The sequence below is a fragment of the Gallus gallus genome, chromosome 6, assembly GCF_016699485.2.
Source record: "Gallus gallus isolate bGalGal1 chromosome 6, bGalGal1.mat.broiler.GRCg7b, whole genome shotgun sequence".
In the NCBI taxonomy this organism is placed as follows: Eukaryota; Metazoa; Chordata; class Aves; order Galliformes; family Phasianidae; genus Gallus; species Gallus gallus.
Genome location: NC_052537.1, coordinates 9330162 through 9356317, shown reverse-complemented (window position 1 = coordinate 9356317; position 26156 = coordinate 9330162). Strand labels below are relative to the sequence as shown.

The 26156-nt window shown below is 39.9% G+C and overlaps 1 protein-coding gene across 12 annotated transcripts in view; it reads right to left on the bottom strand.

Moving 5' to 3' along the window:
• Nucleotides 1–26156, bottom strand: part of RHOBTB1 (Rho related BTB domain containing 1) — a 50779-nt gene that overhangs the window by 16482 nt on the left and 8141 nt on the right. For 4 of the 12 annotated variants that reach the window (XM_046942838.1, XM_025151547.3, XM_046942835.1 and 1 more), the window contains 2 exons: nt 6710–6911; nt 6237–6340 (listed from right to left, as the gene is read on the bottom strand). In XM_046942838.1, the coding sequence (XP_046798794.1) occupies nt 6237–6340; nt 6710–6901 (296 nt within the window). In that variant the 5' untranslated portion in view covers nt 6902–6911. Of the gene's footprint in view, nt 1–6236; nt 6341–6709; nt 6912–13019; nt 13288–17007; nt 17715–19980; nt 20060–24724; nt 24768–26156 lie in introns of those variants that run through there. The other 8 variants (XM_040702380.2, XM_025151548.3, XM_040702379.2 and 5 more) reach the window with 6 other exon arrangements.

The window sequence follows — 26156 nt, the reverse complement described above, 5'->3', positions numbered from 1 at the left end:
AGAAACAAAAGTCATAAGAAGATGATAAAGCTACTTTTAGGAAAGCTGTATATTTCAAGGCTGTGGTTCAAAAGTGGAAAATTTTCCCATACGTTCTTTACAAATAATACATCATTCTTAACTGTAAGTGTTTAAAGAATCTCTATTTCTTATGAGGTACTCATGGGAAAAGTAGTGGTGCATGTGCAATGAATGGCAAAAAATGTTTCAACATAATGAAGAATTAAGATACCTTATCCTCCATAGCAGAAACCTGCAAGAGCTACTCTTAGTGTTCAAATGCCTGAGCAGCAATAGTGCTAAAAAGAATGGTGAAGTTGTTTGGAACAATGTAACAGGGGGAAAGCAATTTCATTTGTAATTTAGAGTACTTCTTAGAAAGCCTGGGGATTTGATTCATTTTATTATTGGCTATAAGAAGTAAATTTACCCATAAGTCTGGTTCATCATGTGCATAAGAAAAGTACCATCTTAGTGCCGAATAGAAACCTCCAGGTGAAAAAGGCTGTCTGCAAACTACCTTAGTAGTATTCTGGACCAAATTTTGCCAATTTCAACTCAGTAAAGTTCTCCTTGGAATACGGTATGTTTGCACCTTACACATCCAAAGTATATACTAAGCGCATCCACAGGAGTAGAGATACTGATTACTTCTTTCCTAACAGAGGAATAGAAATTCCATGATAAATAGAATTATAGAGATAATGAATTGGAGTCTGAAATTCTTAATTTGCAAAATCAATGTTTATAAAAGTAAGACACAAAGCTTGAACACCAAATCAAGGGAGAAGGCTGGAAAAAAAAATGAAAACAGCCAGCAATACCATAAAAAAGGGACTAATAAGGATTAAGCTAATAATGTTTTTGTCAACTGAATGCTGCCTTTGGATGGAAGATTAAATAATATAAACTCACAAAACAATGAACAAAACAACACAGAGGGAAACATGAGATTTGCACGCTTATTTTTGTTATTTTCTGTTACATTTTCTGTAAGTAGGCAGCTTGCAGATGAGAACTACATGCTATTTGTCTACAGAGAACCAATAACTTCCATCAAGGAAACTGCAGCAAAATAAAGGCAAGAAAAATGAGCCCCTTCTTTACTCCCACACCATCCTCTTAAAAAATACCAGGAACTACTGCTCTCTTAGAAAAAATAGCAAGTCTGAAGGAGGTAAGAAGAGATTTTGCTGAAATATTATTTGAATCAATGAAATTTAGAAGGAAAAATCCCCTAAAGGTAGGGAGTGGATGTGAGTATAGAAAGCAAACAGAAGAATGAAGATCCAAAGCTACATTCTAACATTCATTAAAACTGTGATTTTTTATAAGTGCTAACGAAAGGCAAGAATAGAAAGGCTGGGACAAAGAGAGGCAAAAAGTCTAGAGGAGACGAGAGAATTACAGAGTCTGGTTTGCATCCAGTATGAGAGTAACTTCTGAAGTCATGGAAGACATGAAGATTGAACATTAACAGATGCTAGACAGACCTTTATTTCTCTAGAGAGAAAAAAATACTTTTTTTTTTTTTATTTTTGGTGCTTTCTTTGGGCTGTCACCAAAATCAGCATATTATTTATTACTTAAAAAATATAAAGCACACGACAAAAAAACCATAAAAAACAGTAACAGCTGTCAGGAAGTTTAAACTTGCAAGTTGATGTCAAGAAGTTATTGGTAAGTGAAATCCATTAAAAATATTTATACCTGGTTGTGCAAGTGTTTTCCATACCCTGATATACATATAAGGAAATTCAGACTAAGAGCTTTAGAGTAGAACTCGACCTAGTAGATATTGACAAAGAAATAATTCCTGGAGATCTACATTTCTGCAGAGTCGGTTATCAAGTTCAGCACTTCTGAAAGATTTTGCTTTTGCAATGCAGTCCTTAGGACAGAGCCCAAATACCCTCTTCCCATTCCGTCCCCCAGACAGTGATTTATGAGAACAAGGAAAAAAAGGAAAGCTACATAATACAGCAAATGATATTAGATACATAGTTTTTCACTCCAGTCAAGGAGTGACTTGAAAACTTTGAAACATTAGAGGTTTTTCTCTACTCTAGAACTGTATGTCAAACTGAGACTCAGACCCCACTAAAAGTTCATTAGGTACACATCCTTTTAAGGAAAGCAGGACTCCTAACTGCAATTCCGAGCTCTTTCTACTCACAGTACGGAGCCATGGTGGCATGCAGAAGAGACGAGTAGTAGATCTGCACTGATTTTACTGCTTTAAGTACATAAAGCAAATACTTACATGTTGATTGAGTGGAAAAGCCTGAAATGTTAGTGTACATAATGAAAAAAACATAGTGCATATATATTCCATATCAAAATAAAATCTCTTGAGAATGTGATCTGTGAAACTCTACATATTATAGTGCTTCTTGGGGGTGACCAAACTCAAACGAAAAAATATTTTGCATGAAATATCAAAAATTTTCTTTACAGTACTTCAGAACTACCTGATGAAGAACCTGAATAGCCTATAAACCACTGTAAAGTACAGGAGAGGCTGAAAATGTTGGTAATTGAAGATGATTTGAAGATACAGCATGTCATTTTTTGTGGCAGCTAAACATTCCAGAAGTAAGCAGTTAAGGCAAAAAAAAGACCAACAACATATCTGAAAACAAGTGCATTCTCCTCCAGCTGACCCTCTGTCAGCAGAACAAAAAACTTTTCTAAGTGCTACCGCTGCAAAGATGCATCTCTGCAGCCTCCTCCAGCCCTTGCCAGTAAAAAAAAACAGTAAAAGGTATGTGGATATAGGAGCATTATTCTAATATAAAAACAAGGATAGCAGAATTTCTTGTCCTGAGAAAAGTGGGGGCTTTTATTCAAAGTATTTCCAAAACCTTACTCCTCTGAACAAAGTAGAGGAGATGCTGGCTCACTTCCAACTTCGGCACAGACAGCAAGTAACAGATGATCTAACTGATCTAACAAGGCACAGTTACACACAATGAAGACACCCACTTCACTCTAATCTTACCAAATTTCCTGAATGCAAATAGCATTTTACGTCAAAGCTACCTGGGCTTTGTTGTTACAGAAACACCACCATCACTGGTTTTTAAGGAAACCAGAAAACAAAAGAACCCTTAAACAGATTGGCAGAAATCTTCAACTATCAGTGATAAACACCTTCTCTCAGGGATTCATTTCAGCAGTGATCAAAATGTGTGTTTCTATGGATTCAATTACATGGAAGTAACCTGTTAAGGAACGTTTAACCACAGAGGAAAAGATGAATGCATGTGTACCTCTGTGTGTATACAATATGCACAAAGCTTATGAAATCCATTCAGAACGGAGGTAATACTATGAACATACTTTAAGAAGCTCTGTCAGTAGTTTCACAGAAAGGCTCATTCACATTTGTAAGTCACAAGGAAAAAGCCGTTTGCTGCCCAATCTGTAAGAACAGATTTTGTTTGGTCTACAGCTCAGACTTAAGTTGCAAGTAAATAAATCATCCTGGCTGCATTAGCTGACAAACCACACTCGTAGTGTTGAGAATAAATATTTGATCAAGACTGAATTAACTCTCGATTTCACAAATGAGATTTGTGCTTGTGTTTACACATACCAGAGCTACATGTATCAAAAAACTTCGTAGGTTATTAATTGAATTGTGCTTGAGTATGTTTACATTGGGAAAAAAAAAAAGTGCAAGCCAATCTTTTTCCTGTTTTGCTTTTAGAATTAATTGGAACACAGCGACAAGTTGACGTGTATTCAAAATCAGATGGACAGAAGGATAGATAGTGAATCCTGACAAACTGAAGGAAGTGTAAATAAAGATGTTTTCTTGTCTTCAAACATGCAGTTTTGTGCTTCCTAGGGACACTGGTAAATCATAGCAACCTCCTTTTCCCTCCCGTAATCTGCCAGGATCTGTTTCCCAAAGCTCCTGCAGAATTGTGATTACTATACTAAACACCATGCAGGACAGCACAGACTGATCTCACTCCCCACACTTTCATTGAAAGGATGACACTATAAATATTAACCATTCCACCCTCAGTGGTATTTAAGTATGTTTATTTCTTCCTCTCTCACACAAACAAAAATAGTTGAAAAACATTCATTTTGCCAATCTTCTTTCATGTTTCTATCTGAAAAATGAAGAATTAAGAAGGATTTATCTTTGCTGCAAGTCCTCTTAACCATTTGTCCTGTCATTTATAGCATATCTATTTATGTAACATTTTGCAAAACTGTATGGAACAATGTTTTCCAGTGTGTAGCAAGTGAATTAATGACCTGCTGGTTCTTGTTACACCATGTTTAGAACAATTAGAGGTCTTGGTTGAGTGCTTGGCTGAAATAAACCTTCCCTTGCACAAGGAGCACATGCATAAAATGGTTTTGTAGGGAATTGAAGGAACGTCTCATTAAATAACCTTTCAGACAGTCTGACACTGAGTACCTCTAGGTGTAGCCTTGAGCAGTTTAGCACAAACTGTTTGCTGCAAGATTTGACTCAGCTATGAGTAGACTGTAGCTCAATGTATGTTATTCCTATAAACATGAATATTCAGTATTTTTACTGAACGGTTAAATGTTTAGAAATGCTAAAATAAAATGTTAAACAGCTGATTTAAAATAAAACATTGGTATGTATACATATTTTTCAAGTCCTTGATCAGTGTTTACAACTGGGAAACTTTAGAACTGAAATTATGAGATAGCTTGTTTAGGGTTTCCAATGATTTACTGTATTATGAGACTTGCAGAAGAAAAACCCCTAATGGCAGTAAGTTTTCAGAACAGCCTTTTGAAGATGACCAGGTATAACAAACCTGACTCAACATACACTCAGTTCTGCTACCACCACAAATGAATCCCTGTGTTCATATGATTAATCCCATAAGATCTCCATTTGTTCATGTCTTCCTTGGTGTTTGCAGGATTAGACACTAAGTATGCTGTTTTTCCACTCTCCCATCCTGTCAGCAAACAGTGGATCAGAGTTCAGAACATGCCTGAATTTGTTCTCTTAATCTCTAGTAATCTTCTCAGTGGCACAGTATCTGTTGCAGAATATCAGGAGGCTACACCAAAGAGGAACAGTCAGAGGAATCATTAAGTAACACCCATATTTATCAAAGTAGGCTCCATATGCTGCCAAATGTTAAAACAGTATCTACTCACATACTGGAGCAGCACTGAGTATTAAATCAGTGCTAACCTTAAAGTCACACACAGACCTTATTGACAAATGGTACAGGTTCTATACCCATGCATTACTGTGGTGCTGTACCTTAGCTCCTGACACAAACAAAATTCAAGCTAATTCATGAAACTACACTGCTAACATAGGGCTGCATGCAAAGGATAGTTTGTACCAACTGCTATACAGTTTTGTACTGTGAAAATTTAACCACTGAATTCAAATACAGAACCCTTCTTCAGTGATTCTGAGGGATGCAGATAAGACCATCATCCCCCAAAGGTGCTCATCATTTCATCATGTAGTGAAGGAAAAGTAAGTATGTTTTGGCAAAATGTAATCTGAAGATAGGACAGACCCTACACAGTGGGCATTCCCAGTCATTAAAAAAAAAAAAAAAAAAAAGGAAGTTAGAGAAGTTAGAGAAGGAGAAAAAATATGCGAGGATTGAGACCTTGTTCAAATGTTAGTCATGGAAAAAAACAAAACTATTCAAACGCCATCTTCTTCAGCTAAATATCTGCCCCATAGAGGTAGTCTGCTGTCATTATATCTGCATACAGAAGTACCTCACGTTTCATGGAGCGGCCTCTGCTCATTCAGTGTGAGCTGTCCAATCAACGTGGCAGGTTTTGTTGCAAGAAATATTCCAGTGAATGCTTATAATGGTTCCCAATATCTCTGTTTGTTCTTTCAGCAGTAAGTAGGCAATTACATCATATGCTGCTTAATCAGGCAGGGAATGCTGATGTTCAATGTTGTAAAACCATGATCTTATTTTTGGGAATGTTCTTTAAAAATTGAAATGGGACATTTGTTGACAGAGCTTAGCAGGCATTTCAAGGAAATGTTGTGTGGTAAAACTACACTGCTTTTAAAATATTTATCTCTTTTTAATCCTTGTGGTATATAATCCTCTTTGCAGTAGGCAGGAATAGGAATACCCCTGATTGTTTTTAAGTCCTTGCTTTTCAAAAATCAAGATTTGCAAATTTTTATGCTCTAAATTTTACTACGAACACTATTTGAAGTTTCGCTTGGATCAACATACCTTCCATAAGCAAAGCGCCTGTCTTTGTGGTGGTCCCCAAACGTATCCCACAGCCTGAGAGAAACACTCACTTCATCCACAACATCTCGTGAGCGTTCGAGGACCTACAACAGAATACATTTTATGTTCTTTTCCTCCATCAAACAAGTACATTTCTAATTTGCCTTGTAAGGAGATTCAAAACGTACTACATCAAGAGTCTATCACGTGGTTTTCAGTGAATGCTATATATTCCATAAAACACAAGCAGTATATATATCTTCTAAAAATAATTTTCATTAAAAAACAAACAAACCAACACACTTTGGAATGACAGACTCAGGGAAATGGCAGCGCTCCCTGCCTTTCAGACCACGGCTGCAGCAGACCACACATGCAATATTTCTGAGCGCACTGTCACATTTTGCTAGCCAGTAAATATTAGCACAGCCTCAAAGCACGCACTCCATATTCTGTAAACCTGCAGTCCTTACCTCTTGGCAGACACGGTACTGATCAATGGCCCAGACGGTTGGTACATGAGTTGCCAACAGCTGATACTGAGTCAAGGTTGTATTGCACGCTCTTGCACAAATTAGACGAGTCTTCCCCACTGCATTATCTCCAACCACCACACACTTGATAGTTTCAACGTTGGGTCTTTCGTAGTCCATGTCAATGTCCATTTACCAAAAACTGTAACAAGACAGTTAAAATTGTTTTCTACCACTGTACAAATAATGTTATTTAGAACCAGACCCTTCTACTTCTTCAGAGATGTCTGAGGAGGACTTAAGTCTCAAGGAAATGTCTGTAGTAAGCTGTACCAAAGCAAGCTAGCCGATCCTTTAAATACTGCACAGTTATGCAAATGCAGGACTATCTTGACCACAGTCAGTTTATGCTGTTCACATGCTATTTTCACTTCAGTTTCTGTAAACAAAGCCTGTTTGCAGAAGCCAGATCTTGGTGAAACAAGGACAGCTAGCACAGACTTACCTCTTGCTATTAAATTTTATGCTAAGAAGGAGAAAAGACTGGACATCAGTGGGTTCAACCTGAAAGATTCTAGTTCAAACCTGCCTTCCGTAATCTTGCCCAATCGGAACTTGATTTAGGGCTCTCCAAACAATATTGCTAAGACCAAGTCACACAGATGGTTTTAGTTTTATGCACACAATAAAACCGATTTTGTAAGATTACTCCAGAGACTCTGTTCTCTAGAAACCACAACTCTTATTAATTCCTGCACGTATTACATACTCTTCATTTTCCAAGGAAGTTTGTAAAGATCAGGGAGTCTAATGAAACCAAACAGTCCTGCAGAAACTTGCAAATGTACTCACATATACCGATAAACTTTTTTTACATGATGCTGGAAAGTAAAGAGAATGAGATTTTTGAAGATATGATCCTGATTCTGAAAGGTATTACTGAAAATATTTACTTAGATATTCTTTGGCAATTTATCGATTAAACACCTGGGTATGAATGTAAGATGGAACAGAAGGATATTTGAAAGACTAAAATTAACTTTGCCTGTTTTCTACAGAAGTCTGTCATATTCTAATAAGGGATGCAGGATCATAGTTTTTCATTTTCCAATGTCTAATCGTCTCTTTTCAGCAATCTGGTCTCTGCTGGGGAATGTAGTCAAGGTGGAGGAAAAAAGAAAGTGCAAGGCACAAACATGTTCAGAAAGATCTGCCTAACAGCTATTTCAGCAACGAAACCTACAGCAGCTGAACTGACAAAACACAGGCCACCATCTGGAGTGGTGATGTCTGTTTTTTTCCTGGGAAGAAAAAGTACAACAGATCAATTACTGTGTGTCTTTGTTTCAACAGCTTTTTTAATACTTGTATCTCATTTGCTCCTAAATATAGAACGTATATAACTGTTAGGGTACTTAAAATACAAGATACAAGCTGTTCTCGTGGTCATTTTGCATTGTGTCAGAGGCATTATGTTCTGATTTAAGAAAAATAATATTTAGTAATTAGGAATCAAACACTTAATTTTATATGTATTCTTTCATCACTTTAACCAAAGTAAACAGACAAACGAAAGTCAGCGTTAGGACTAAATGTTATCCAAAGATTTTAAATTTTAAGCATGGACTGCAAAAGAAACCATCTAATGGCCATGACACAGTTATTTTAATCTGTATTTATGTGGCTGTGAGGAATTAGAGATCGCACTGACAGCTGTACAAGAGTGAGTTTATGTTACTGCTATGTCACTCCAGTATGATTTCACAGACACTGAATACTTCAGGAAAAGGCATAGCATTGACCAGCACATAAAAACACATTTTAGAGAGTTGTCCTATACTAGTCTGCAACATAGGCCCAGAGACTCTAGAGCAAATCGTGTGTTTTCAAGCATACATGTGCAGTATTTACTTCATGTAAAACCTAATGGCCTTGTGATAGTATGCTGTGTTGGCACAGAGGTTTTAGCTGATAAGGAATGAAAGCTATTAAGACACCGCCTTTATCCCTTCATTTGAGTTGTGACCTGTGCCCTGAAATGTGAATAGCCATGGGCTACAGGACTACAGAGACTTTTCAATTACTTCTGCCATCCAACCACAGCTGCTCGTTGCATGCAAGTTCTCATGAGGCTGACGCCTGGGATGGATCATGGGCTTTGTATGATCACAATGAATCCAAGTATTAGAAAGCCAGAATGAGAGATAACTCCTTTTTCCTTCCACCCACTCCTTCCAAGTATACAGCTACAATATAAACAAAAGACCACAAATAATGTGGTGTTTTCCACATTACAGAAAATGACATTATTTGTACACTGCTGCCTGAAAGCCAGGGCCCTGCACGAGTAGCAAAAAAACCCAAGAGGTTTCAATATGCAATCTAAAATAGTTTCATTTCACATCTGAGAATAGAGAATAACCCCCAACATATTATGTGGTATTAAATTGCTTCATATTTTATTCATGCATGGACTAGACATCACAGATGGAATGTGTTTACAAGGCTAGAAAACAAAATGAAGGCACATGGCTAGCCAGCGTGTCTGGTTGGTTTTAAACTACCAAGCAGAGCGATGCCCAAACAATTTTTCCTCTAACCCAATATTCCATTAAAATCCTGTTATTCCAATTAGTTTTTTGAAAGAATCCGATTTTTAAAATTTTCAGGAATTCTGAGACTGTAATTCTGCAAAATTACACTGCAGTTGGGCACAAAATATGTATTAAGTACAGAGTTGGAAAAGCAAGTTTTAAATAGGAAAATCTTACTAAAGATAAGAGGAGAAATCAATGCATTTATTTGAGAATCCTAGAAAAGAAACGCACAAAAGTGAAATTTAAAAATGAGTGGGTTTTATTATTATTATTATTATTATTTCTAATATACTTACTTATTCAATAAAAGCAAAGTTATCCTAGAACTCAGACACAGCGTGCCTGAATGCCCTGTTGTAGATCAATGGCAGTCTAATGAAGATATTTTTAGCGTGACTCAATAGTGCACAGGACAGAGATTAAAATAAACTGGGAATAAAAACAATACTAAAGCTTTGTGGCTCTGCTAAGAAAAGCTCTTAAAACCACTCCAGTGGATATGGAGTATCTCTGTGCTGAAAATGCAGATCACTTTAATATTGTTCAGTAGTTTTCAAAAGGAGAATAGAAAACAGAAAAACAGGGAAGAACTCCTGAAGAGGAGTAATAAACCTGGCCAGATATGTAGACACTTCAAACAAAAATTGACAGTAACAGCATAAACAATTTCCAACATGTGTTGGAATCTTTTGGGGTACAGGAATGGTCATAGACAGGACTATGTACAAGACCTTAAAGATGCAGCCACGGTCAGTTTGGTTTGTTGTGCTTTTAAGATATCCTCTAGGTTAGGCTTACGTTAAACCTATTACATAACCATCCTGATTAAAAATGCTAAACATGTATTTGCAAAACTTAAAAATAAATAAATCTAAAGTGAGCTCTGAAAGGCTGGTAACATCTGAGAAAACCAACTGGAGCTAAAACAAAACTGGTTAGGCAAGAGCAATCCAGCTTACACGCATCTTAAGAAAAAAGAGCATAACATTCCAGGACCAATGAAACACTAGTCAAAACCGACCCACAACCTGCAATACTTTAGTTTACCAACAAAAGAAAACAGGATAAAGTAAGAGGAAAGTTACTGGAAGTGCGACCGGTCTCAGAGAGGACGCTGGCAAAAAAGATACAGGAAAACTGAAAGATCAGCAAATGAGGAGCACTGAGAAACCCACAAGGGGAACCATCAGATGAAATACAGCTGTTCCAACACAGAAAGCACTGAAAGATTTCACTCCTTAATCTAGTTCTAAAGAAAGATGAGAAGATGGGTGGAAATGAAAAAGGATACTCACAAGAATAACATAGGTTCACTAAAACCTCTCAGGATGTTTCTGTTTTTACATTGTCACCTATGATTATTTGTGTATGATGGGAGACAGAGGCGGCCAAAAATCAGCAGATGTGAGCAGACTCAGAATCTGAGATAAAGCCATTTAATTAGTTAACTTCCATGACACTTTCTTTGTTTAATTTTTCTCACTGTTGAGCCAGTTGTTTTTATCACTAAAATACAACAATATGATGTTGTAATAATAGTGGTTATTATGGCAAGCAGGTCCTTCTGGCTAGTTAGCCTCAGCAAAGAAATACTGTTTTCTAGGGAAATTTTCCAAAAGATCTGTAGATGGAGCCTATCAGTTGGTCAGCTATCGCACTGAGACACAACAGACACACATCAGCTCCTCTCTCTCTCTCTCCCTCTCTAAGCATGAATTTAAAGTATATTTATGTACAAAATACAATCAGGCCTTAATCGTGAATCTGTCTTGATTTACAAATATAGTTTATTATATTTAAAACTATAATTGCACCTTTTTCTGCTGGAAAGAAAGAGGATGACAATCCAAACCCAACAGCAAGTTCCCTGTGTGCTCCCTGCCATCCCTATAAAATCCTATGTGGGATCAGGAATCCACCCATACTGATCTCACTACCCATGCAGCTAACTGCCCACTTTGAAGTATCTAGATGTTTTACATCATCACTTAACTTATACAAAACATAGACGAGATTGGAAGAACAGTAGCTAATTGTCAGCTGTTTTCAGCAAAACATCACAGATAAATCACCAAAAGTATCTACAGTAATCGGTGATTACAGAGTGACTCTCCAGATGTTGACTTCTTAGCTCAGTGCTTAAGCATGTCCAATAAGACTGACACAGCATCTGAAAACAAGCAAGCATGTTATTTAGCTCTCACGTTAAGAGCAAACCCTTAAGCTGAAGGCTCAGAGTGACAGCATGTCAGGACCTTGACTACTCAGGAAAGTTTTTAAGTTATTCCATGGGAAAAATAAAAATCAGTAATTCCAACCCGGCTCAAGTTAATTAATCAAACGTGCTAAACAGAAAGGCCTTTACACAAACTGGTGTCCAATCAAAACTACATCAGCACAATTACTACAGGAATCTAACGGGAAGAGACGCTGAAATCCACACCACATAATGTGGATAGCTTGAGTGGGAATTATTTGGAAAATTCAGGCCGGCAGAAAGGTGGTAAATCCATCAACATTTATTCCTGAAAAATACACTTGTCTGAAAAGAGTTCCATATTTCAGCCCAGTCCAAAGACATATTTTTGATCTTATATTACAAAAAGAGCATCAAAAAACTCACAAGAGCAAGCAGAGATCTCACCTCCCTCCTCAAATTACAAAGTTACTGCCTGCAACCATCAAAACTGGAAGAGGAGAAGCAAAAAGGCAAGTTCTCCAGGCAGCAAAGTCACTGCCTTACAGCGCAGAACCTCAAGGCAGCAGCACGCTGGCAAGGACCAAAGAGTGCCTGAGCCTGAACAAGCAAGTGGAATGTTTGTTCTCAGTATACAACCGGCCATGTGTTGTTTCAGAATTCAGATGGATTAACATACCTATGTTAGGAGAAAAATCATGGATATTTACCGTTCATTTCTGCAAGGGCATATCATTCACGAACAGCTCTGATCTGGGGAAAGAGTAGTGGGCAAAAAGGATGGCTTGTGGTTTGGTTCAATTTAATAATGAGGATAGGGTCTTGTCAAGTATATTAGTAAAATAAATCACAACGTGATATGAAGTACAAGATACCCTATACCAGCTGCTGAAAGGTTATCACAAAACATTCTTAATGAGATATAAACATTAGGACTTTTACTAAATTACAGGTGGACCAAAGGAGCAACTGCTAAACCAAACACATGAAAACCCTGAACCACTTCAGCATCAGGGAAGCAAATGGTGACAAAGGGTAACAAGATTTGAGGTGAGATCAGATAACTAGGTCACCAGGGGACATTATTCTCATCCAGGATGATGAGGCATTGCCGTGTTCCATTACTTGAAGTTCTGTCAACTTACTCTGAAGATGCACTAAGAAAAGACCGAAAGACAACAAACTGATGTGGGGGTAAAAAATTCAGAGCTGAATGTGGATTAGGGCCCTTTATCAAATCCAACCTACTTTTGTGATAATACAACACCTTTTAAGCACTTCCTTGGATAACCTAAAAACAGTGATACTCTTGAGACCCCCAGAATGTGCAGTTCACAAAGGGCCTATCTATGTGTTACGCTCACGGACATTAAGAGACGATATGGAACCAAATACAAAGCTCAGCATCAGACTTGAACTATGTCAGTCTTCTAACAGGTCCTGCAAGACCTGAAGTGCAAAGTCAACAAGCTGATTACTCTGAGCAGATTACGTATTACTTTGACCTGTTACATACATTGCAATATCCTCTGTGAAGAGATCATCTCTCTAGAAATTAATCCATGCAGCAGGTGAAGGACGTTGAGCCATTTCAGAAGGCAGATATCTGGAATGGAAACTGTGTTGTGGATGAGCATGCAATACTGCTACCTCTCCTTTCACCAATTCTTCCCAGTCTACCTCAAGAACAGGCCATGACACTGAACAGTGGCTCATTGCTTCTTTTGTTTCTTCCTTTTTACCATGCAGAGATGTGAGGAAGGGTGACCACACTGGACCCAACCCTGTAAAGAATAGGTGGTACATTATTGATTTATGGCTCTCATATAGTTTTGCAAACGTGTTCTGTCAGGATTCAGGATATACCTGGCTCCAACTGACTGCTCGTTCCCTTTACCAGAGATTACAGCAGCGGATGTAGGGGACTAGGCAGTGTGCAACCTCTAGCATTGCTGTGCATCCTGCATAATATGGCATATCAACACAAACTGAAGTCAGCTGTGGCTGATGTGACTAAAAGTGTATGAGAACTGAATAACTGAGAGCAGACAATACCCATTTGGACCAGGTGGTAACCACCACCAAAAAGATGTTACCCCATAGAGCAGCCACATATAAAATATCGCTGTGCACTAAATCCCTAGACTATTCCTCCTTGTGCAGCAAAAGATTGTGTTTCAGTAGCAGATTAAGGGTGCACCTCCACTAGCATTTTAGTTCAGACAAGAAAATATTTTTGAAGCAAATATCCCAGGCATTGTCACTTATTATGCCTTGGTTTACATCAGGAGCAGCCATAGAGTGCACAAACTGAATTCATTTCAGATTAATCTGAAGTGGAAGATAAGTTACTCACAACTAACGAGTAAATGTTCGGTTCCCACCAGATGAAAGGTAACCTGAAGCAACCCCTGTTGTCCCTGAAACGTGTGCTGCATGGACACTGGGTCCTCAGCACCAACATTTTCATCTCCAGATCCCTTGCTACCACATCGCTTGACCCATTAATACAGGTAGAGCACCAGATGCCTTGGCTCCTCAGTTGGTGTTTGGAACATGTATGGGAACTGTTGAATGATGGCCTGAACCACTGATTGATCACCTGAGGCGAGCACTGAATCAGCCGTGGGAGCACAGGTGAAGGCAATTCAGCTGTGTGACCAGAAGGGGTGGAGCCTGGCTGTACCTCTCCTAGACTCCATTTAAGGGCTGACTACTACTGAGGAAAGATCTCTTTCTGGAGGTTGTTCCCTTGGGAGTTTTTCTGCAAGCCTAGGACACGGGTGAGTGTTTTCATTTGTTTTTCATCATCCCTTTCCACTGTGATAACGCTTCTAGTTATGACCTGTAAAACGCCAGCCTAACTACACCACTCTGCTGGTTGCATATTTGTTGGTTGTACAGATTGGTGTTTGGGGCAAAGCTGCACCTGAATACTCAGTGGCTAAAATGCTCAGGAGTACCTGGGATAAAATACAAAATTTGGTGTTAAAGGGAGAAGCATCACTGAACAAGCCTGAATCAGCACTACTGGCTTTCATGGTAATAAACACCACGAAATCCCTAATTTTACTCCTATGTAGTTGAGAGCATTAAACTACAGATACTGTATGAAGGTTATTACTGATTTTTTTACCCACTATAAAGACAAGTGCTGACGTTGTATGCTCCCTTTAGTATGTTACTCTGAGCAGTACTCCTAACTGGGAGAAATGAGGGAAACAACAACAAAATAACCAGCCCAAAGGAACATCATCCCAAAGGACATCGTCCCAGCTTCTGTACACTTCTGTGGGGAAGCATTTATCATGTTTTGCTAGAACTACAAAGAAAAACATTCTAGAGACATTGGTGACTTTGTAGCACAGGAAGCTGTCCCAAAACTCACTTCCTGTGATTTTTTTTTTTCCCTTCCAAAAGACAGAATCAGGCTGTCGTTCCTCAAACTTTAGGTGACACTTGTCATATATCATATCATGTTCATCAGTGATATTTTGGAAAGATTTTTTTGTGTGTGATTTTCTTTATTCACTCTCACATGTGATTGCTACAAGGAAACCATAAAAGGTGAATGAAATCTCTAGATGGCTCTCCCTCTCTCCCTGTGTTTATACACACACCTAAACACTGACTGGGTAAGTAAATTCTGCCAGATAGAAGACTTGAGATAAATGCCACTTTCAGATACTGGACCAAGTTCTGAATTTATATCTCAAATGCAAACCCCATGAACTGCGATGGAAGCAAGTATGTATGAAGTTGACTTGTAATATTTAGTTGCCATACAGAATTTCATTTGCCTATTTATTTTTCTTTTTGTAAAGACGACAAATTGCCATATTGTATCTCTTATGTGAGACAGGACAGGAAGAAAAAAAATGGAATGGCATTAGATGGGAACCAAAGGGAATCTGCTGTTTAATTTCACAAACCTACCCCCAGTAAGAAAGGGTGGGACTATCATCTCATGTACTCCAAGCTGCACCAATTCCAGCTCACACACTGTACCACCATCCACTCCTAGAGGAAGGTTTTGAGCTTTTTCAGGTAAGCCCAATGAATGATCCAAGGGTGCTTTCACAGTGATCTGACTAGCTACAGTCTCAGCAATGTTTCGCTGCGAGTGCTGCAACTGCTGTATGCAGCAACGACTGTTCAGCATTACTTTTCCTTCTCTTAAGTGCTCTGCTTGGGAGCGAGTCCAAAGTACATACTCTCTACAGCATTTGTGTACTCTTCTGGCAGAACAGGAGAGCAAGGGAAGGACACGTGAAACACCTGTTGCTCCTCGCCTTTCCTAATTCAAGGCTTCTCTGTCCTTTCAGCTCCATCAGCACAGAGCAACATCTGGATGCAGGACTTAAGGATTTTTCCAGTGAACAAAATCTATTAGCGAAGAGTCAAACATTGGGATTTAGTGGTCAAACGATCAGCTCTTCCTCTCAGCATAATACTCTACAGTATTTGTGAAGATTGGAAGTTTTAAAAGGGCAGGAGATTTAGAAAGCTGTCCAGAGTTAAAACTGTTTATTTCTTCTTGGCTAAAAATACTTCTACACATCTGAGCATGTCCCAGATATTACGCTCTGTAAGTATGATGTCTCTAAGATAAAGAATCCTGTATAAATAGTCAGCTCATCAAGTTATTTCTTCTGTGAATGGATACATCACAGACCTGATACATGCAAACCCAAAGTGCATAAAAGAAAAACATAACTTAATGAGAGAGGGCCTTGGAAAATTGTTAAAGAGAAATTAAGGTGCTCTGTTTCCATATTCTGTGATGCCCAATCCTAAATGCTATACGCCTGCATGCAGATACATCCCATTCAGTTGCTACTTACACTAAACAGTCATACAGCAACTCTGTCTGTAGGTTGTATTTTCCTCCCCACACACTTAATTTTTGCCTAGAAATAGTGCTGGCTTAAGAACTCCCATTGAACATACTGAACAAACTAATTTCCACCCCAGCTTCTCTTACAGCTCAAGCTGAACGTTTGGCTTTGAGTCAGCTGTGTGTCCTGAAATAGTACACAAACTGAGGAGGAACAAAGTCATTGAGAATATTCTGGCATCATTTCCTTGCTCTCACTGTGACCATATGTAGAGCTTCAAGGGCTTTTTAAAATTGTTATTACCACTGTTAAACAAGTATATCGATGCCTTTAGTAGCCTGGGTAGTGCTTTGACCAGCAGAAGGCAACCCCAAGCTCTCTCACTAGTCCAGCTCAGTCTGCCAGTGACTGACTTCCTTTCACCCTAGGTATTGGATGCCACAATATCCAGCAAAGGTTGACTTAAATCTATGTCGACTTCTGTTTTCTATTGCAGCCCCTTTCCGTGGTCCTCAGATAGATCCCGGCTGCCAGACACCTGATAACCTCTGTGCTGCAAGCCCCCCACAGCAGTCTGCTGCTGTTGTCACAGCAACCCACAACAGATTCCGCAGACAAAGCGGGAGAAAAGAAGGGGCAAACAGAGAGAAAGAAATCTTTCCAAACCTTCTGGTTTTTAGTAAATGACACTCAGAAGTGCCAAGCACCGGGAGGTTTCTGCTTCTCATACGCATCATCTATTTTTGTCTTGCACCTTGTGGCCTCGCTGGAAGAGGAAGCGAGAGAGATCAGCTTCATCAAGGACTCGGCTCTCTCTCACCTCGGGGGAGGGGAGAGAGCACCTGCGGGGACAGGGACCGCGCGGAGCGCCGCCAGCCTCGGCACCAGCCCGACCCGGCCCCGCGCTCGCAGCACGATCGCGCCCGGGCGACGCGGGACCTACCCGGGAGAGCGGGATGCCCGGCAGCCGGCAGCCGGGGAGCGCGCAGCGGGATCGGCCCCCCGGCGGGACATGGGACGGGGGTAGCAGCAGCCGCCGCGCCCCTTCCCGCCGCTCCTTAGAGCGGGAGGGCGAGACGGGGCGCCGGCCCGACTCGGCGCGGAGGCAGCATGCCGCCGGCGGTGCTGAGCCCGCCCGGCCCGGGGCGCTGACACGGACGCTCGGGAGGCGGCGGCGGCGAGACCGGCGGGAGCCGCGCGCGCTGTGACGTCTGCGGCCCCGCGGTCTATTTATAGCGCGGCGATTGGATTTCATTCATGAAACCGGGGCCGCGCGTAAAGGGGCGGCGGCGGTGGCGTGAGCCGTTCCAGCGCCAGCGCCCGGCGTGCCGGCAGCCAGCTGTGCGCCGCGCCCTGCCCTGCCGCTGCGGGGCTCCGCACGAACCTACAGCCCCAGGATGGGGATGCGCACACACGTACGCACACGCACTCCGCAAGCACCGCACACCGCGGGGCAAAGGTCTTGAAGGCCTCGCTTTGTCCCTCGCTGGACGGTCCCCTAAATGGGGAACACAAGCCTTGTGCAGGCGTTACGTTTTTAAATGAGTCCTGTCCTTTTTCGTTAGTATTTGAGACAGATGCAAAATTAAACCACAAAAATCCCTTCTCTGAGCTGACACTTCTGCCCTGGGAGTTTTCTGTCCGGTAGAAATGGCCCAAGCCCTGGACCTGGGAAAAGAGCTCAAGTCCAGAGCAGGCTGCCTGCTACAAACACTGCTCTCTGCCTCTTTACCGCTTGATGTCAATAAAACGCAACTAACCCTTCAGCACAGGGAGGGAACGGGCCCAAGGGCTGTGGCTAAGGGAACTCCTCTGACGCAGCTGTGACTTGGAAAGAAATTGTTCTCTTACAGCAGGCCGGACTCACAGCGCGCAGCCTTCCAGCAATGACACAGTCATGTTTTGAAAAACATGCTATAATGTTGTTTAAAGAGCACCTCCTTCAAACAGCAGCGGCTGGTACCAAGAACACACTAATGATATCCAACCACATTCTGCTTACAGTCAACCATTCTTTAAATGCCCAGAAGCCAAACTCACATTAGCCGGGTCAGACCGCAACACTTTTCAGTTGAGCACAGCTATGTCAAGAAAAATTACAGTTTGCACTTCAGCAAAGGCAATGAGGTGCAGGAGAACAATTCCTGTCACTGCAAATATTAAGCAGGACTTCTTTTTGTTTGTTTGTTTCATGGTCTGCGAACAGAAAGGACATGGAGGTGCTGGAGCAGGCCCAAAGAAGGGCAAAAAGGCTTGTGAAGGGCTTGAATGCCCTACAAGGGGAGACTGAAGGAACTGGGGCTGTTTAGTCTGGGGAAAAGGAGGCTGAGGGGAGGCCTTATTGCTCTCTCCCAGTATCTGAAAGGTGCTTACAGCAAGAGGGGGGTTGGTCTCTTCTCACTGCTGCCAGGTGACAGGACGAGGGGAAATGGCCTCAAGTTGTGCCAGGGTAAGTTTGGGTTGGATATTAGGAAACACTTCTTTACAGAAAGGGTTGTTAAGCACTGGAATGGGCTGCCCGGGGAGGTGGTTGAGTCACCATCCCTGAATGTATTTAAAAACCATTTGGATGTGGTGCTCAGAGATGTGATTTAGCGGAGGGTTGTTAGAGTTAGGGTAGTATGGTTAGGTTGTGGTCGGACTCAAAGATCGTTAAGGTCTTTTCCAACCTGAGCAATTCTATGATTCTATGATTCTATGAGCAACTTTTTCTCTACTGATGTTCTTTAAAACTTTTCATCCTATGTAAGAACAAAAACCCCCGATGTGTTCACTCGTTTCCAGGACACAGCATTCCAGGAAACAATAAGGCCCAGGTTCATCCCACTTAACTTCAGGGCTGGGCAAAGCAGGGCGATAAAAAGTGGCTGTGTGATACAGAGGGTATTAATCTTGCTCTTTTGGTATGGCAAACCTTAATTCTCTATGGTCACTTCTGTTTTACAGTCCAAACACATTTTGAAGACAAATCACAAAGTTATAATCCATGTCCCTATCGAAGACACCTGCTGTACCACTACTGCAGAGAGAATCTCGCTGTGGTTCTAACAGGTAAGTTAGCGTTACCCGGGAGAAAACTGCTGCAAAGCAATCAGACTTGTTCTGATAATGAGTCAGGAAGTATCCAGACTGCAATAAGAATAACATTATCTCCACTTGCAAGCATCATACACAGTTGTCCTACAGCATAAAGGAAGAGGGCAGGAAGAGGGACCAAGTATTAGTTTTAGTGCACAACAGTAAAAATAACAGAATCCAGCAATGATGGACATTGTCTAGGTGGTTAAAAAGGGGTGGGAAGAAATAGGGCTTTGCTTCTGATGGGCTCAAGGAAAGGTCTGAAGTTCCCCCTTTTTCTTTTTTTACTCTCATCAAAGGGTATCCAAAGCCTGAAGGCTTCTGCAGTTTTGGAAATAGCTGCAAGCTACTAAGGAGTTTCCACTGTAATGACCATCTAAAGCAATTTTTATCATTCAGTACCTTCCCATCCCAAGTGTATGACTTGTTATAGAATTCAGATTGCATCTTCTATAGTAAAGTATAAAATAAAAGCCCAGGACATGTCTTACAACCCTAACATCACATAATCATCAGTATTTACATTTTTTGAAACATTTAAATGAACAGTGGAGTACTGACCATAAACTTGAGTGATGTACCTTCAGAAGTGGCTGGAATAGATCTCTAGTAGAGTATACAGCAACCGGCACTTTCTAGGCTTTGATACAAGAAAGGATAGCAATAAACTCTAAGTGCTCCCCCTGAGTTAGCAAAAGCATTAAAAATGTACGAGTGTTAAAGCTTTACTCCATTAGATGTGTAAGCATTCCAGGTAGTCAGCTTGGATTTTTCTTTTTTGACTGTTTTCAGGGGATGGATAATAGCAAGAGGGAGAAGGAAAGAAACTCCATTTCTACAAGCAATCTCAAAGGATGTGGCGCTGGACCACGGCTAGCATTTAACTAGAGTCTGGGCTGCCAAGTCCATGCAGCTTTCCAAAACGTGATTATGTGCCGCCAAGTGTATCCCATCTCTGCATCTCTATTATGTGCTGTTAACAGCATCAGAGAACTTAGAGAATAACTGCATTAAAAAAAAAAAAAAAAGAATAAAAAACTGCATTCACACCCATTCTACTTAGAACTACTTTGGCTTTACTAAATCACAAAATATATTTGGAAGTGAAAATGTAAGGGTATGTTCCTGTATGTTCCAACATCTTATACATTACTCTGGAGCTAAACTGACCTTTTGTTTGTTGAGAATGTATTTCTCAGATGATTAAAAGCATCATGAGAGAACATTAGCTTTGCATGAACCATAACTGAAGTTAGAAATAACTTTTCTGCTCCTGGCTCTGGACATTTAGTTTATCTTCAGAGGCTCCTCCAACATGTAGTGTTAGGAGGACTCTTAGAGAACTTTCTAACAACTCAGAACTGCTCATCAAGCTTTTCATCCAGAACAACTGAAATTACCTCCCCCATTTTTGTCAGTAACATCCAAGCACAGTGACAGTTTTCTAAAACAAGTTACACATGCTTACAAACAGTCAGCATAGACAGCTACAGGACTTGACCCTGTTGCCAGGTAAGCATGATAAGACAAGACGGAATGGCCTCAAATTGTGCCAGGGGACATTCAAGATGAACACTAGGACAAATTTCTTCTCTGAAAGAGTGGTGAGGCATTGGCATAGGCTGCTCTGAGAGGTGATGAAGTCACCATCTCTGGAAATACTTAAGGATATAGTATATGTGGCACATAGAGACATGGCTTAGTGAGCAACACTGTTGGTAGGTGGACAATTGGACTGGATGATCTGAGAGGTCTTTTCCAACATGAATGATTCTGTGATTCTAAAGCAGATCTGACATCATACAGGCAGCCTGAGGCACTGCAAGAATCAAAGTCAGTAGCATAGGAAAAACTAGAGATCTCCACCCTTTACCCCTGAATGCAGGGGCTCTTAGTATTAGAAAAGCTCTTAAGAGCATGTTGAGATTAAAAAGTTGTTAGCCAAAATAAATATTTATTTTTAAATGAATGCAGTAAAACGAAGTAGGTTAAATTATCCTGTATGGATATGGACTGTATGTTTCATCTGGTAGTCTCACAGGGACAGAAGGTACAATCTTTGAAACCTGCCTTCAATAATAAAAAAGAACATGAATGAACGATGAACAACCAAAATAAGGAGACATGGTGCATCAATTACAATGGGAGGATGGCAAAGTCCGCATGTGGTATACGTAGCCTCAGCCAACTGGCAGCATGTGAATTAAAATACCAGAATTACCCAGCTCCCATCACTGGAGTCTACTCTTTCCCCTACAATTAGGCTTAGAGGTTTTAATTACGTGGCTATATCAAAATCACTTCTAATTACTTTTGTAATGGATTGGTATATGATCCATTAGATTTTATCCATAAAATAATCATAAAGAGAAAAAAATACATTGGAAAAACCACATAAATGCATATTAAAATAAAATAATAAAATTAAAATTGAACTAAAATTCAAGTCATTTCCTGTCTTTTTTTTTTTTTTTTTTTTTGTATTAATGGGTTTGCATTCAGAACTATACAATTCCCATGCCAAATGCATATGCATTCACAACTGGCCTTCTTTCAAAACTATTACACATGTTTGCAGTCCCTTAGCAATGTGATTTTTTTGTGTGTAATAAGGACAAAATTTAAGGTGCTTCCATGTAGTGATCTCAATATCTGTTCTCAGCCAATTGTGATATAAAGCAAATCAGCTGCATCCCTTTTCATAGTACCCACCCAATTCTGCCGCAGTTCTCAGAGATGGAGATGCAATGTACACAATGGTATATTCATTGTATGCATTACAGACACTCTAGCATAGACTATCATGCATTTACTTTTTTTTTTCCAGTTTTTCACTGAATACTGAACACAGTGCAAGACCGTTATTCCTTTAGAAGCCTGTCGTGAATGAAAATTTCTTGAGACATTCTACAAATGAGAAATAGCAACAATTGTTTGCTGTGTGAATAGTATTACTATATGGAGAGAGCTAAAAATGCTCAATATATACATATATTTTATGTAGTCCTTTTGCTGAGGAGCTCTGAGAAGAGTCTACTTGTTTCCCAATAGCCTTTGTTAGATACCTGAAGGTACTAAGTACATTCCCTCTTAGTCTTATCTTCTTCTCCAGATAAACATAGCTCCTTCAGTCTCTCCCTGTACATCTTGCTTTTCAGGCCCCTAGCAACTTTACTTCAGCTGCAGCTTCAGAAGTGCAGGAGACGCAGGGAATAATCACTTCATTGACCTCCTTGCTATGCTCTTCCCAGTGCAGCCCAGTATGTGGCTAAGTCTTAATTTCTGGAAGAGCACTCTGCTGACTCAGGTAGGTCTGCTGTCAGTCCCATAAAACCTTGCAAAATTCTATTACTGCCTTTAATACTACCCTTTTCTTCTGCACAGGCTGCATAGTGTAGTCTTTAAAAGGCGTGGATTCATGTGAGTCGTCCCAGTTTGCGAAGTTAGGCCTACCAAGATAGAATTAAGCAACATAAAATTTCATCTTAATAAGAAGGACAACAAGAGGAACAGCTGAATGCTTATATAATAGTCTCCCAAGGGAAGAAGTGGAAGAGTTACGGCTCGCTGAATTCACAACCCGGAGAGGACACGGCAATATTAAGGATTTGTTGCATAGCTCAGTTTTATATGAAATAGGGAATTATTTTTTTTAAGGTAAAATGATTGCAACAGCTTGCTTTGGTTACATTCCCTGCTTCTAGATCCTCAGAATTACAACATTAAGATTATCACAATTAGAAAGATTTAATCAGCTTATGTATGGTTCCAAAGCAAAAGTAAATGGGAAAAACTGACTATTGGGAGAATTTCTTCCACAAGGGAAGAAAACTACAAATATGGTTACAGTGAGGTATAAAAAGACTTGTCCAACTACCCAGAGCATGCCAGCTTTATCAACTATTTCCAGTATTTAAAGGGTTTTCTGAAGTAGAGGAGGCTCATCTTTAAAATCAATGGCTTCATCTCTGTAACAATACTGGAGCACATAGCAGAAGTCACAGCCCAAACCAGCAACTGAGCACCTTGTGAAAAGACAGAGCCAACCCAGGGGAGCTCAGGTGCATGCAATATGCCTGAGTGGCCAGCCAGAATCCTGGCTCCACCCCTTCCCAGACCTCATTTAAGGGTTGGCAGTGGAAGCAAGGGCATCTTGCTGGAGATCCCTGCCTACCCAAGGCTTTCTAAAGGTAAGTAGATTCTTTCCATTTTTTTCTTGTGCCTATGGCTATTGCCTTTGTCCTCATGTGCTACAGCATAAGACCTTGCTGTTCTGCTGTTGTTGCTGCACTTTCCATCATGTTACAGGAGCATTATAAAATACTAATGCTCACTAGTAAAACAAATGCTAATGCATCAGTGGAAGTCTGACTAAGACAATAATTCCCAAATCTTGACAACTTTGTCTGTAACTGCTGCCTTTGTTTACAAAGCAGGAACATGTCAGAAACACATCTTCAGTGCAGAAGAACTCCTTACTGCCACTTCATAGGAAAACATTCACATGTATATGAAAGGCTAACCACAGGAGAAAATCCTCACCTTAAAGAAATTATTTCATCTTTGCACTATGTTATCCATTTATCTCACCTGTAGAGCTAATATCTGCATAACTGTTTAAAAATTTCTTGTAACCTTTCTGCCATCCGGTCAGATGTTAATGCAACAGCAAGAACTTCTTTGGGGAATGAAATTAGAGTCATAGCAAACAGTCAATTGGGGGAAATTTTCTGTTTGACCTTCTGGCTGGCTGTTGGTTTTAGTCCCTTCTCTATACAGATCAGTCAAAATGCACTTCTGAGTACTGAGTTTCAAACAGTGAGTGATATCTGGGAACTAAAGTAAGAGGCTCTCAATGGCAAACACTGCCTTTGCTTCTCCCTCTTGATCTGAGCTATTGAGCTTTAAAAGCCAGACATAAATAGATCTTCTCTCACTCTCTGAAGTATTATAAATGTTCTGCCTTTTGAGGCATGTAAAAGTCACCCAATGTATTAAAACCCTAGTAGCTTTATAAGTAGAAGGATATAAAATGCAGATCAAATTTTAAAAGCTGAAATATTGCTCAAAGACTGCCACTTCTACAGGAACAACATATAAATAGAAAACTCTGCACCTTCATGCAATTGCTGCACTAAATTGTTTATACTATAAAGAGATCACACAAACAAATCCTGAACAAAGATATCTAGTTACAAGAATGGTTAAGTGTAGGTTAGAGGTGGAGAAGAAGGGAATGGAAGTGTATTTTCTCTCCTTTTCACAATACTCAAAGACTAGTATAGGTCTCTGAATCACTGCTTACCTATAACAACAGTATCCAACATTCATATTCTGTTCTTTCCAGACTGGAAAGCAAAAGAGCAGGATTAAGTAGTAGAATCAAGAGCAGCTTAATTTCACCACAATAAATCTTTGAAACAGTCTTCTTAAATAAGATTTACCCTTGCAATTCTGTTCTATAGGTAGTATATTTATCCTACTGAAAGCAATGAGTAAAACTTTCCACTTGATCCCTGTGGGGCTCAATTTAGGTGGTATCTGTAGAATTAGTTGCAATGTGCAGGTCCTACAATAAAGTGGAAAGACATCAAGTAGCTAAAACAAAACAGTGCTGAATGAACTGCCTATCACTCTACTGTCTTTTTTACTAGGCTGTTCAAATAATGTATTGCTTTGGATTACTTTTTTTCCCAAAGATTATAGTGAAATTCTTTGTTATTTTGACTAGTGTGATTCTGCACATGGTTTTAATAATTCAAGATCCAAATTCATTGTTACTTTCTCTACGTCTTCTGCTTCTGAAACACAGGTTATTTTTAAAGAGAAAACTTGGCCAGGAATGTAAAAGCTTTTGTCTCCTACAGCTATTTGCATCAGTTTATTAATTAATAACAGTTAAATGATCTAGTTACACTAGGCACAGATTCCAATGAAGAGATTGTATTTCTGCAAAACAAACTTAAATCCAATGGATAAGCCTGGATTTTATCAACCCAAGGTTTACGCTGCCCAAACAGTGCTCATCTGTTTTAGTGGTTTATTTCTACATGCCTAAACAAATCTAGTTGCTGCACTTTTTGCTTCCCTAATGAGTCAAGGCCTTGCATCACCTGCAGAAAGTTCACTGGGGTTGCTCTGGGCTGACACGTTTCTCCCTTTGAAACATTTTAAGAAAACTGTGTAGCTGAAGGGTAACAGTAACTCCAGGATTTGTAGAGAAGTGCAGGGAAGAGATCTGCTTTTATCTTGAGGAAAAAGCCTCAGAAGCAGTAAGTGATGGTTTGCATGCTTCACGGTGGGCTGCCTGAGGGGTCTTTCCCAAACTATTTTTACCAGCAATTCTTATCAGAATTTTTTTCTTCTTTACTGACTAAAAGCCACCACCTGTGAAAGCACATCCTTGTTATACAGTTGCAATTTTCAGAGTGTGTAGAATACAGGACCTCCAGAGCTGTCAAACTGTCATCCTCACATGTTCGAAAAATGGGTTAAGGAGCAGAACGTAGAGGAGTCAAGATATGACATATACTGTGTGATTTTCAAAATATGAAGAAAAGGCCACCATTTTCCAATTATGCACATGCAAACATAACTACAGTATTTAAAGATGCCAATATCAGAATTTCATACAGTACGAATAAAAACTGACCAGAACAGCCAGCATTAGTTTTAAACTTAATCCAGCACATGGGTAGCTGTAACAAAGTCAAAAGTGCTTCACTGCCTTGTAACTT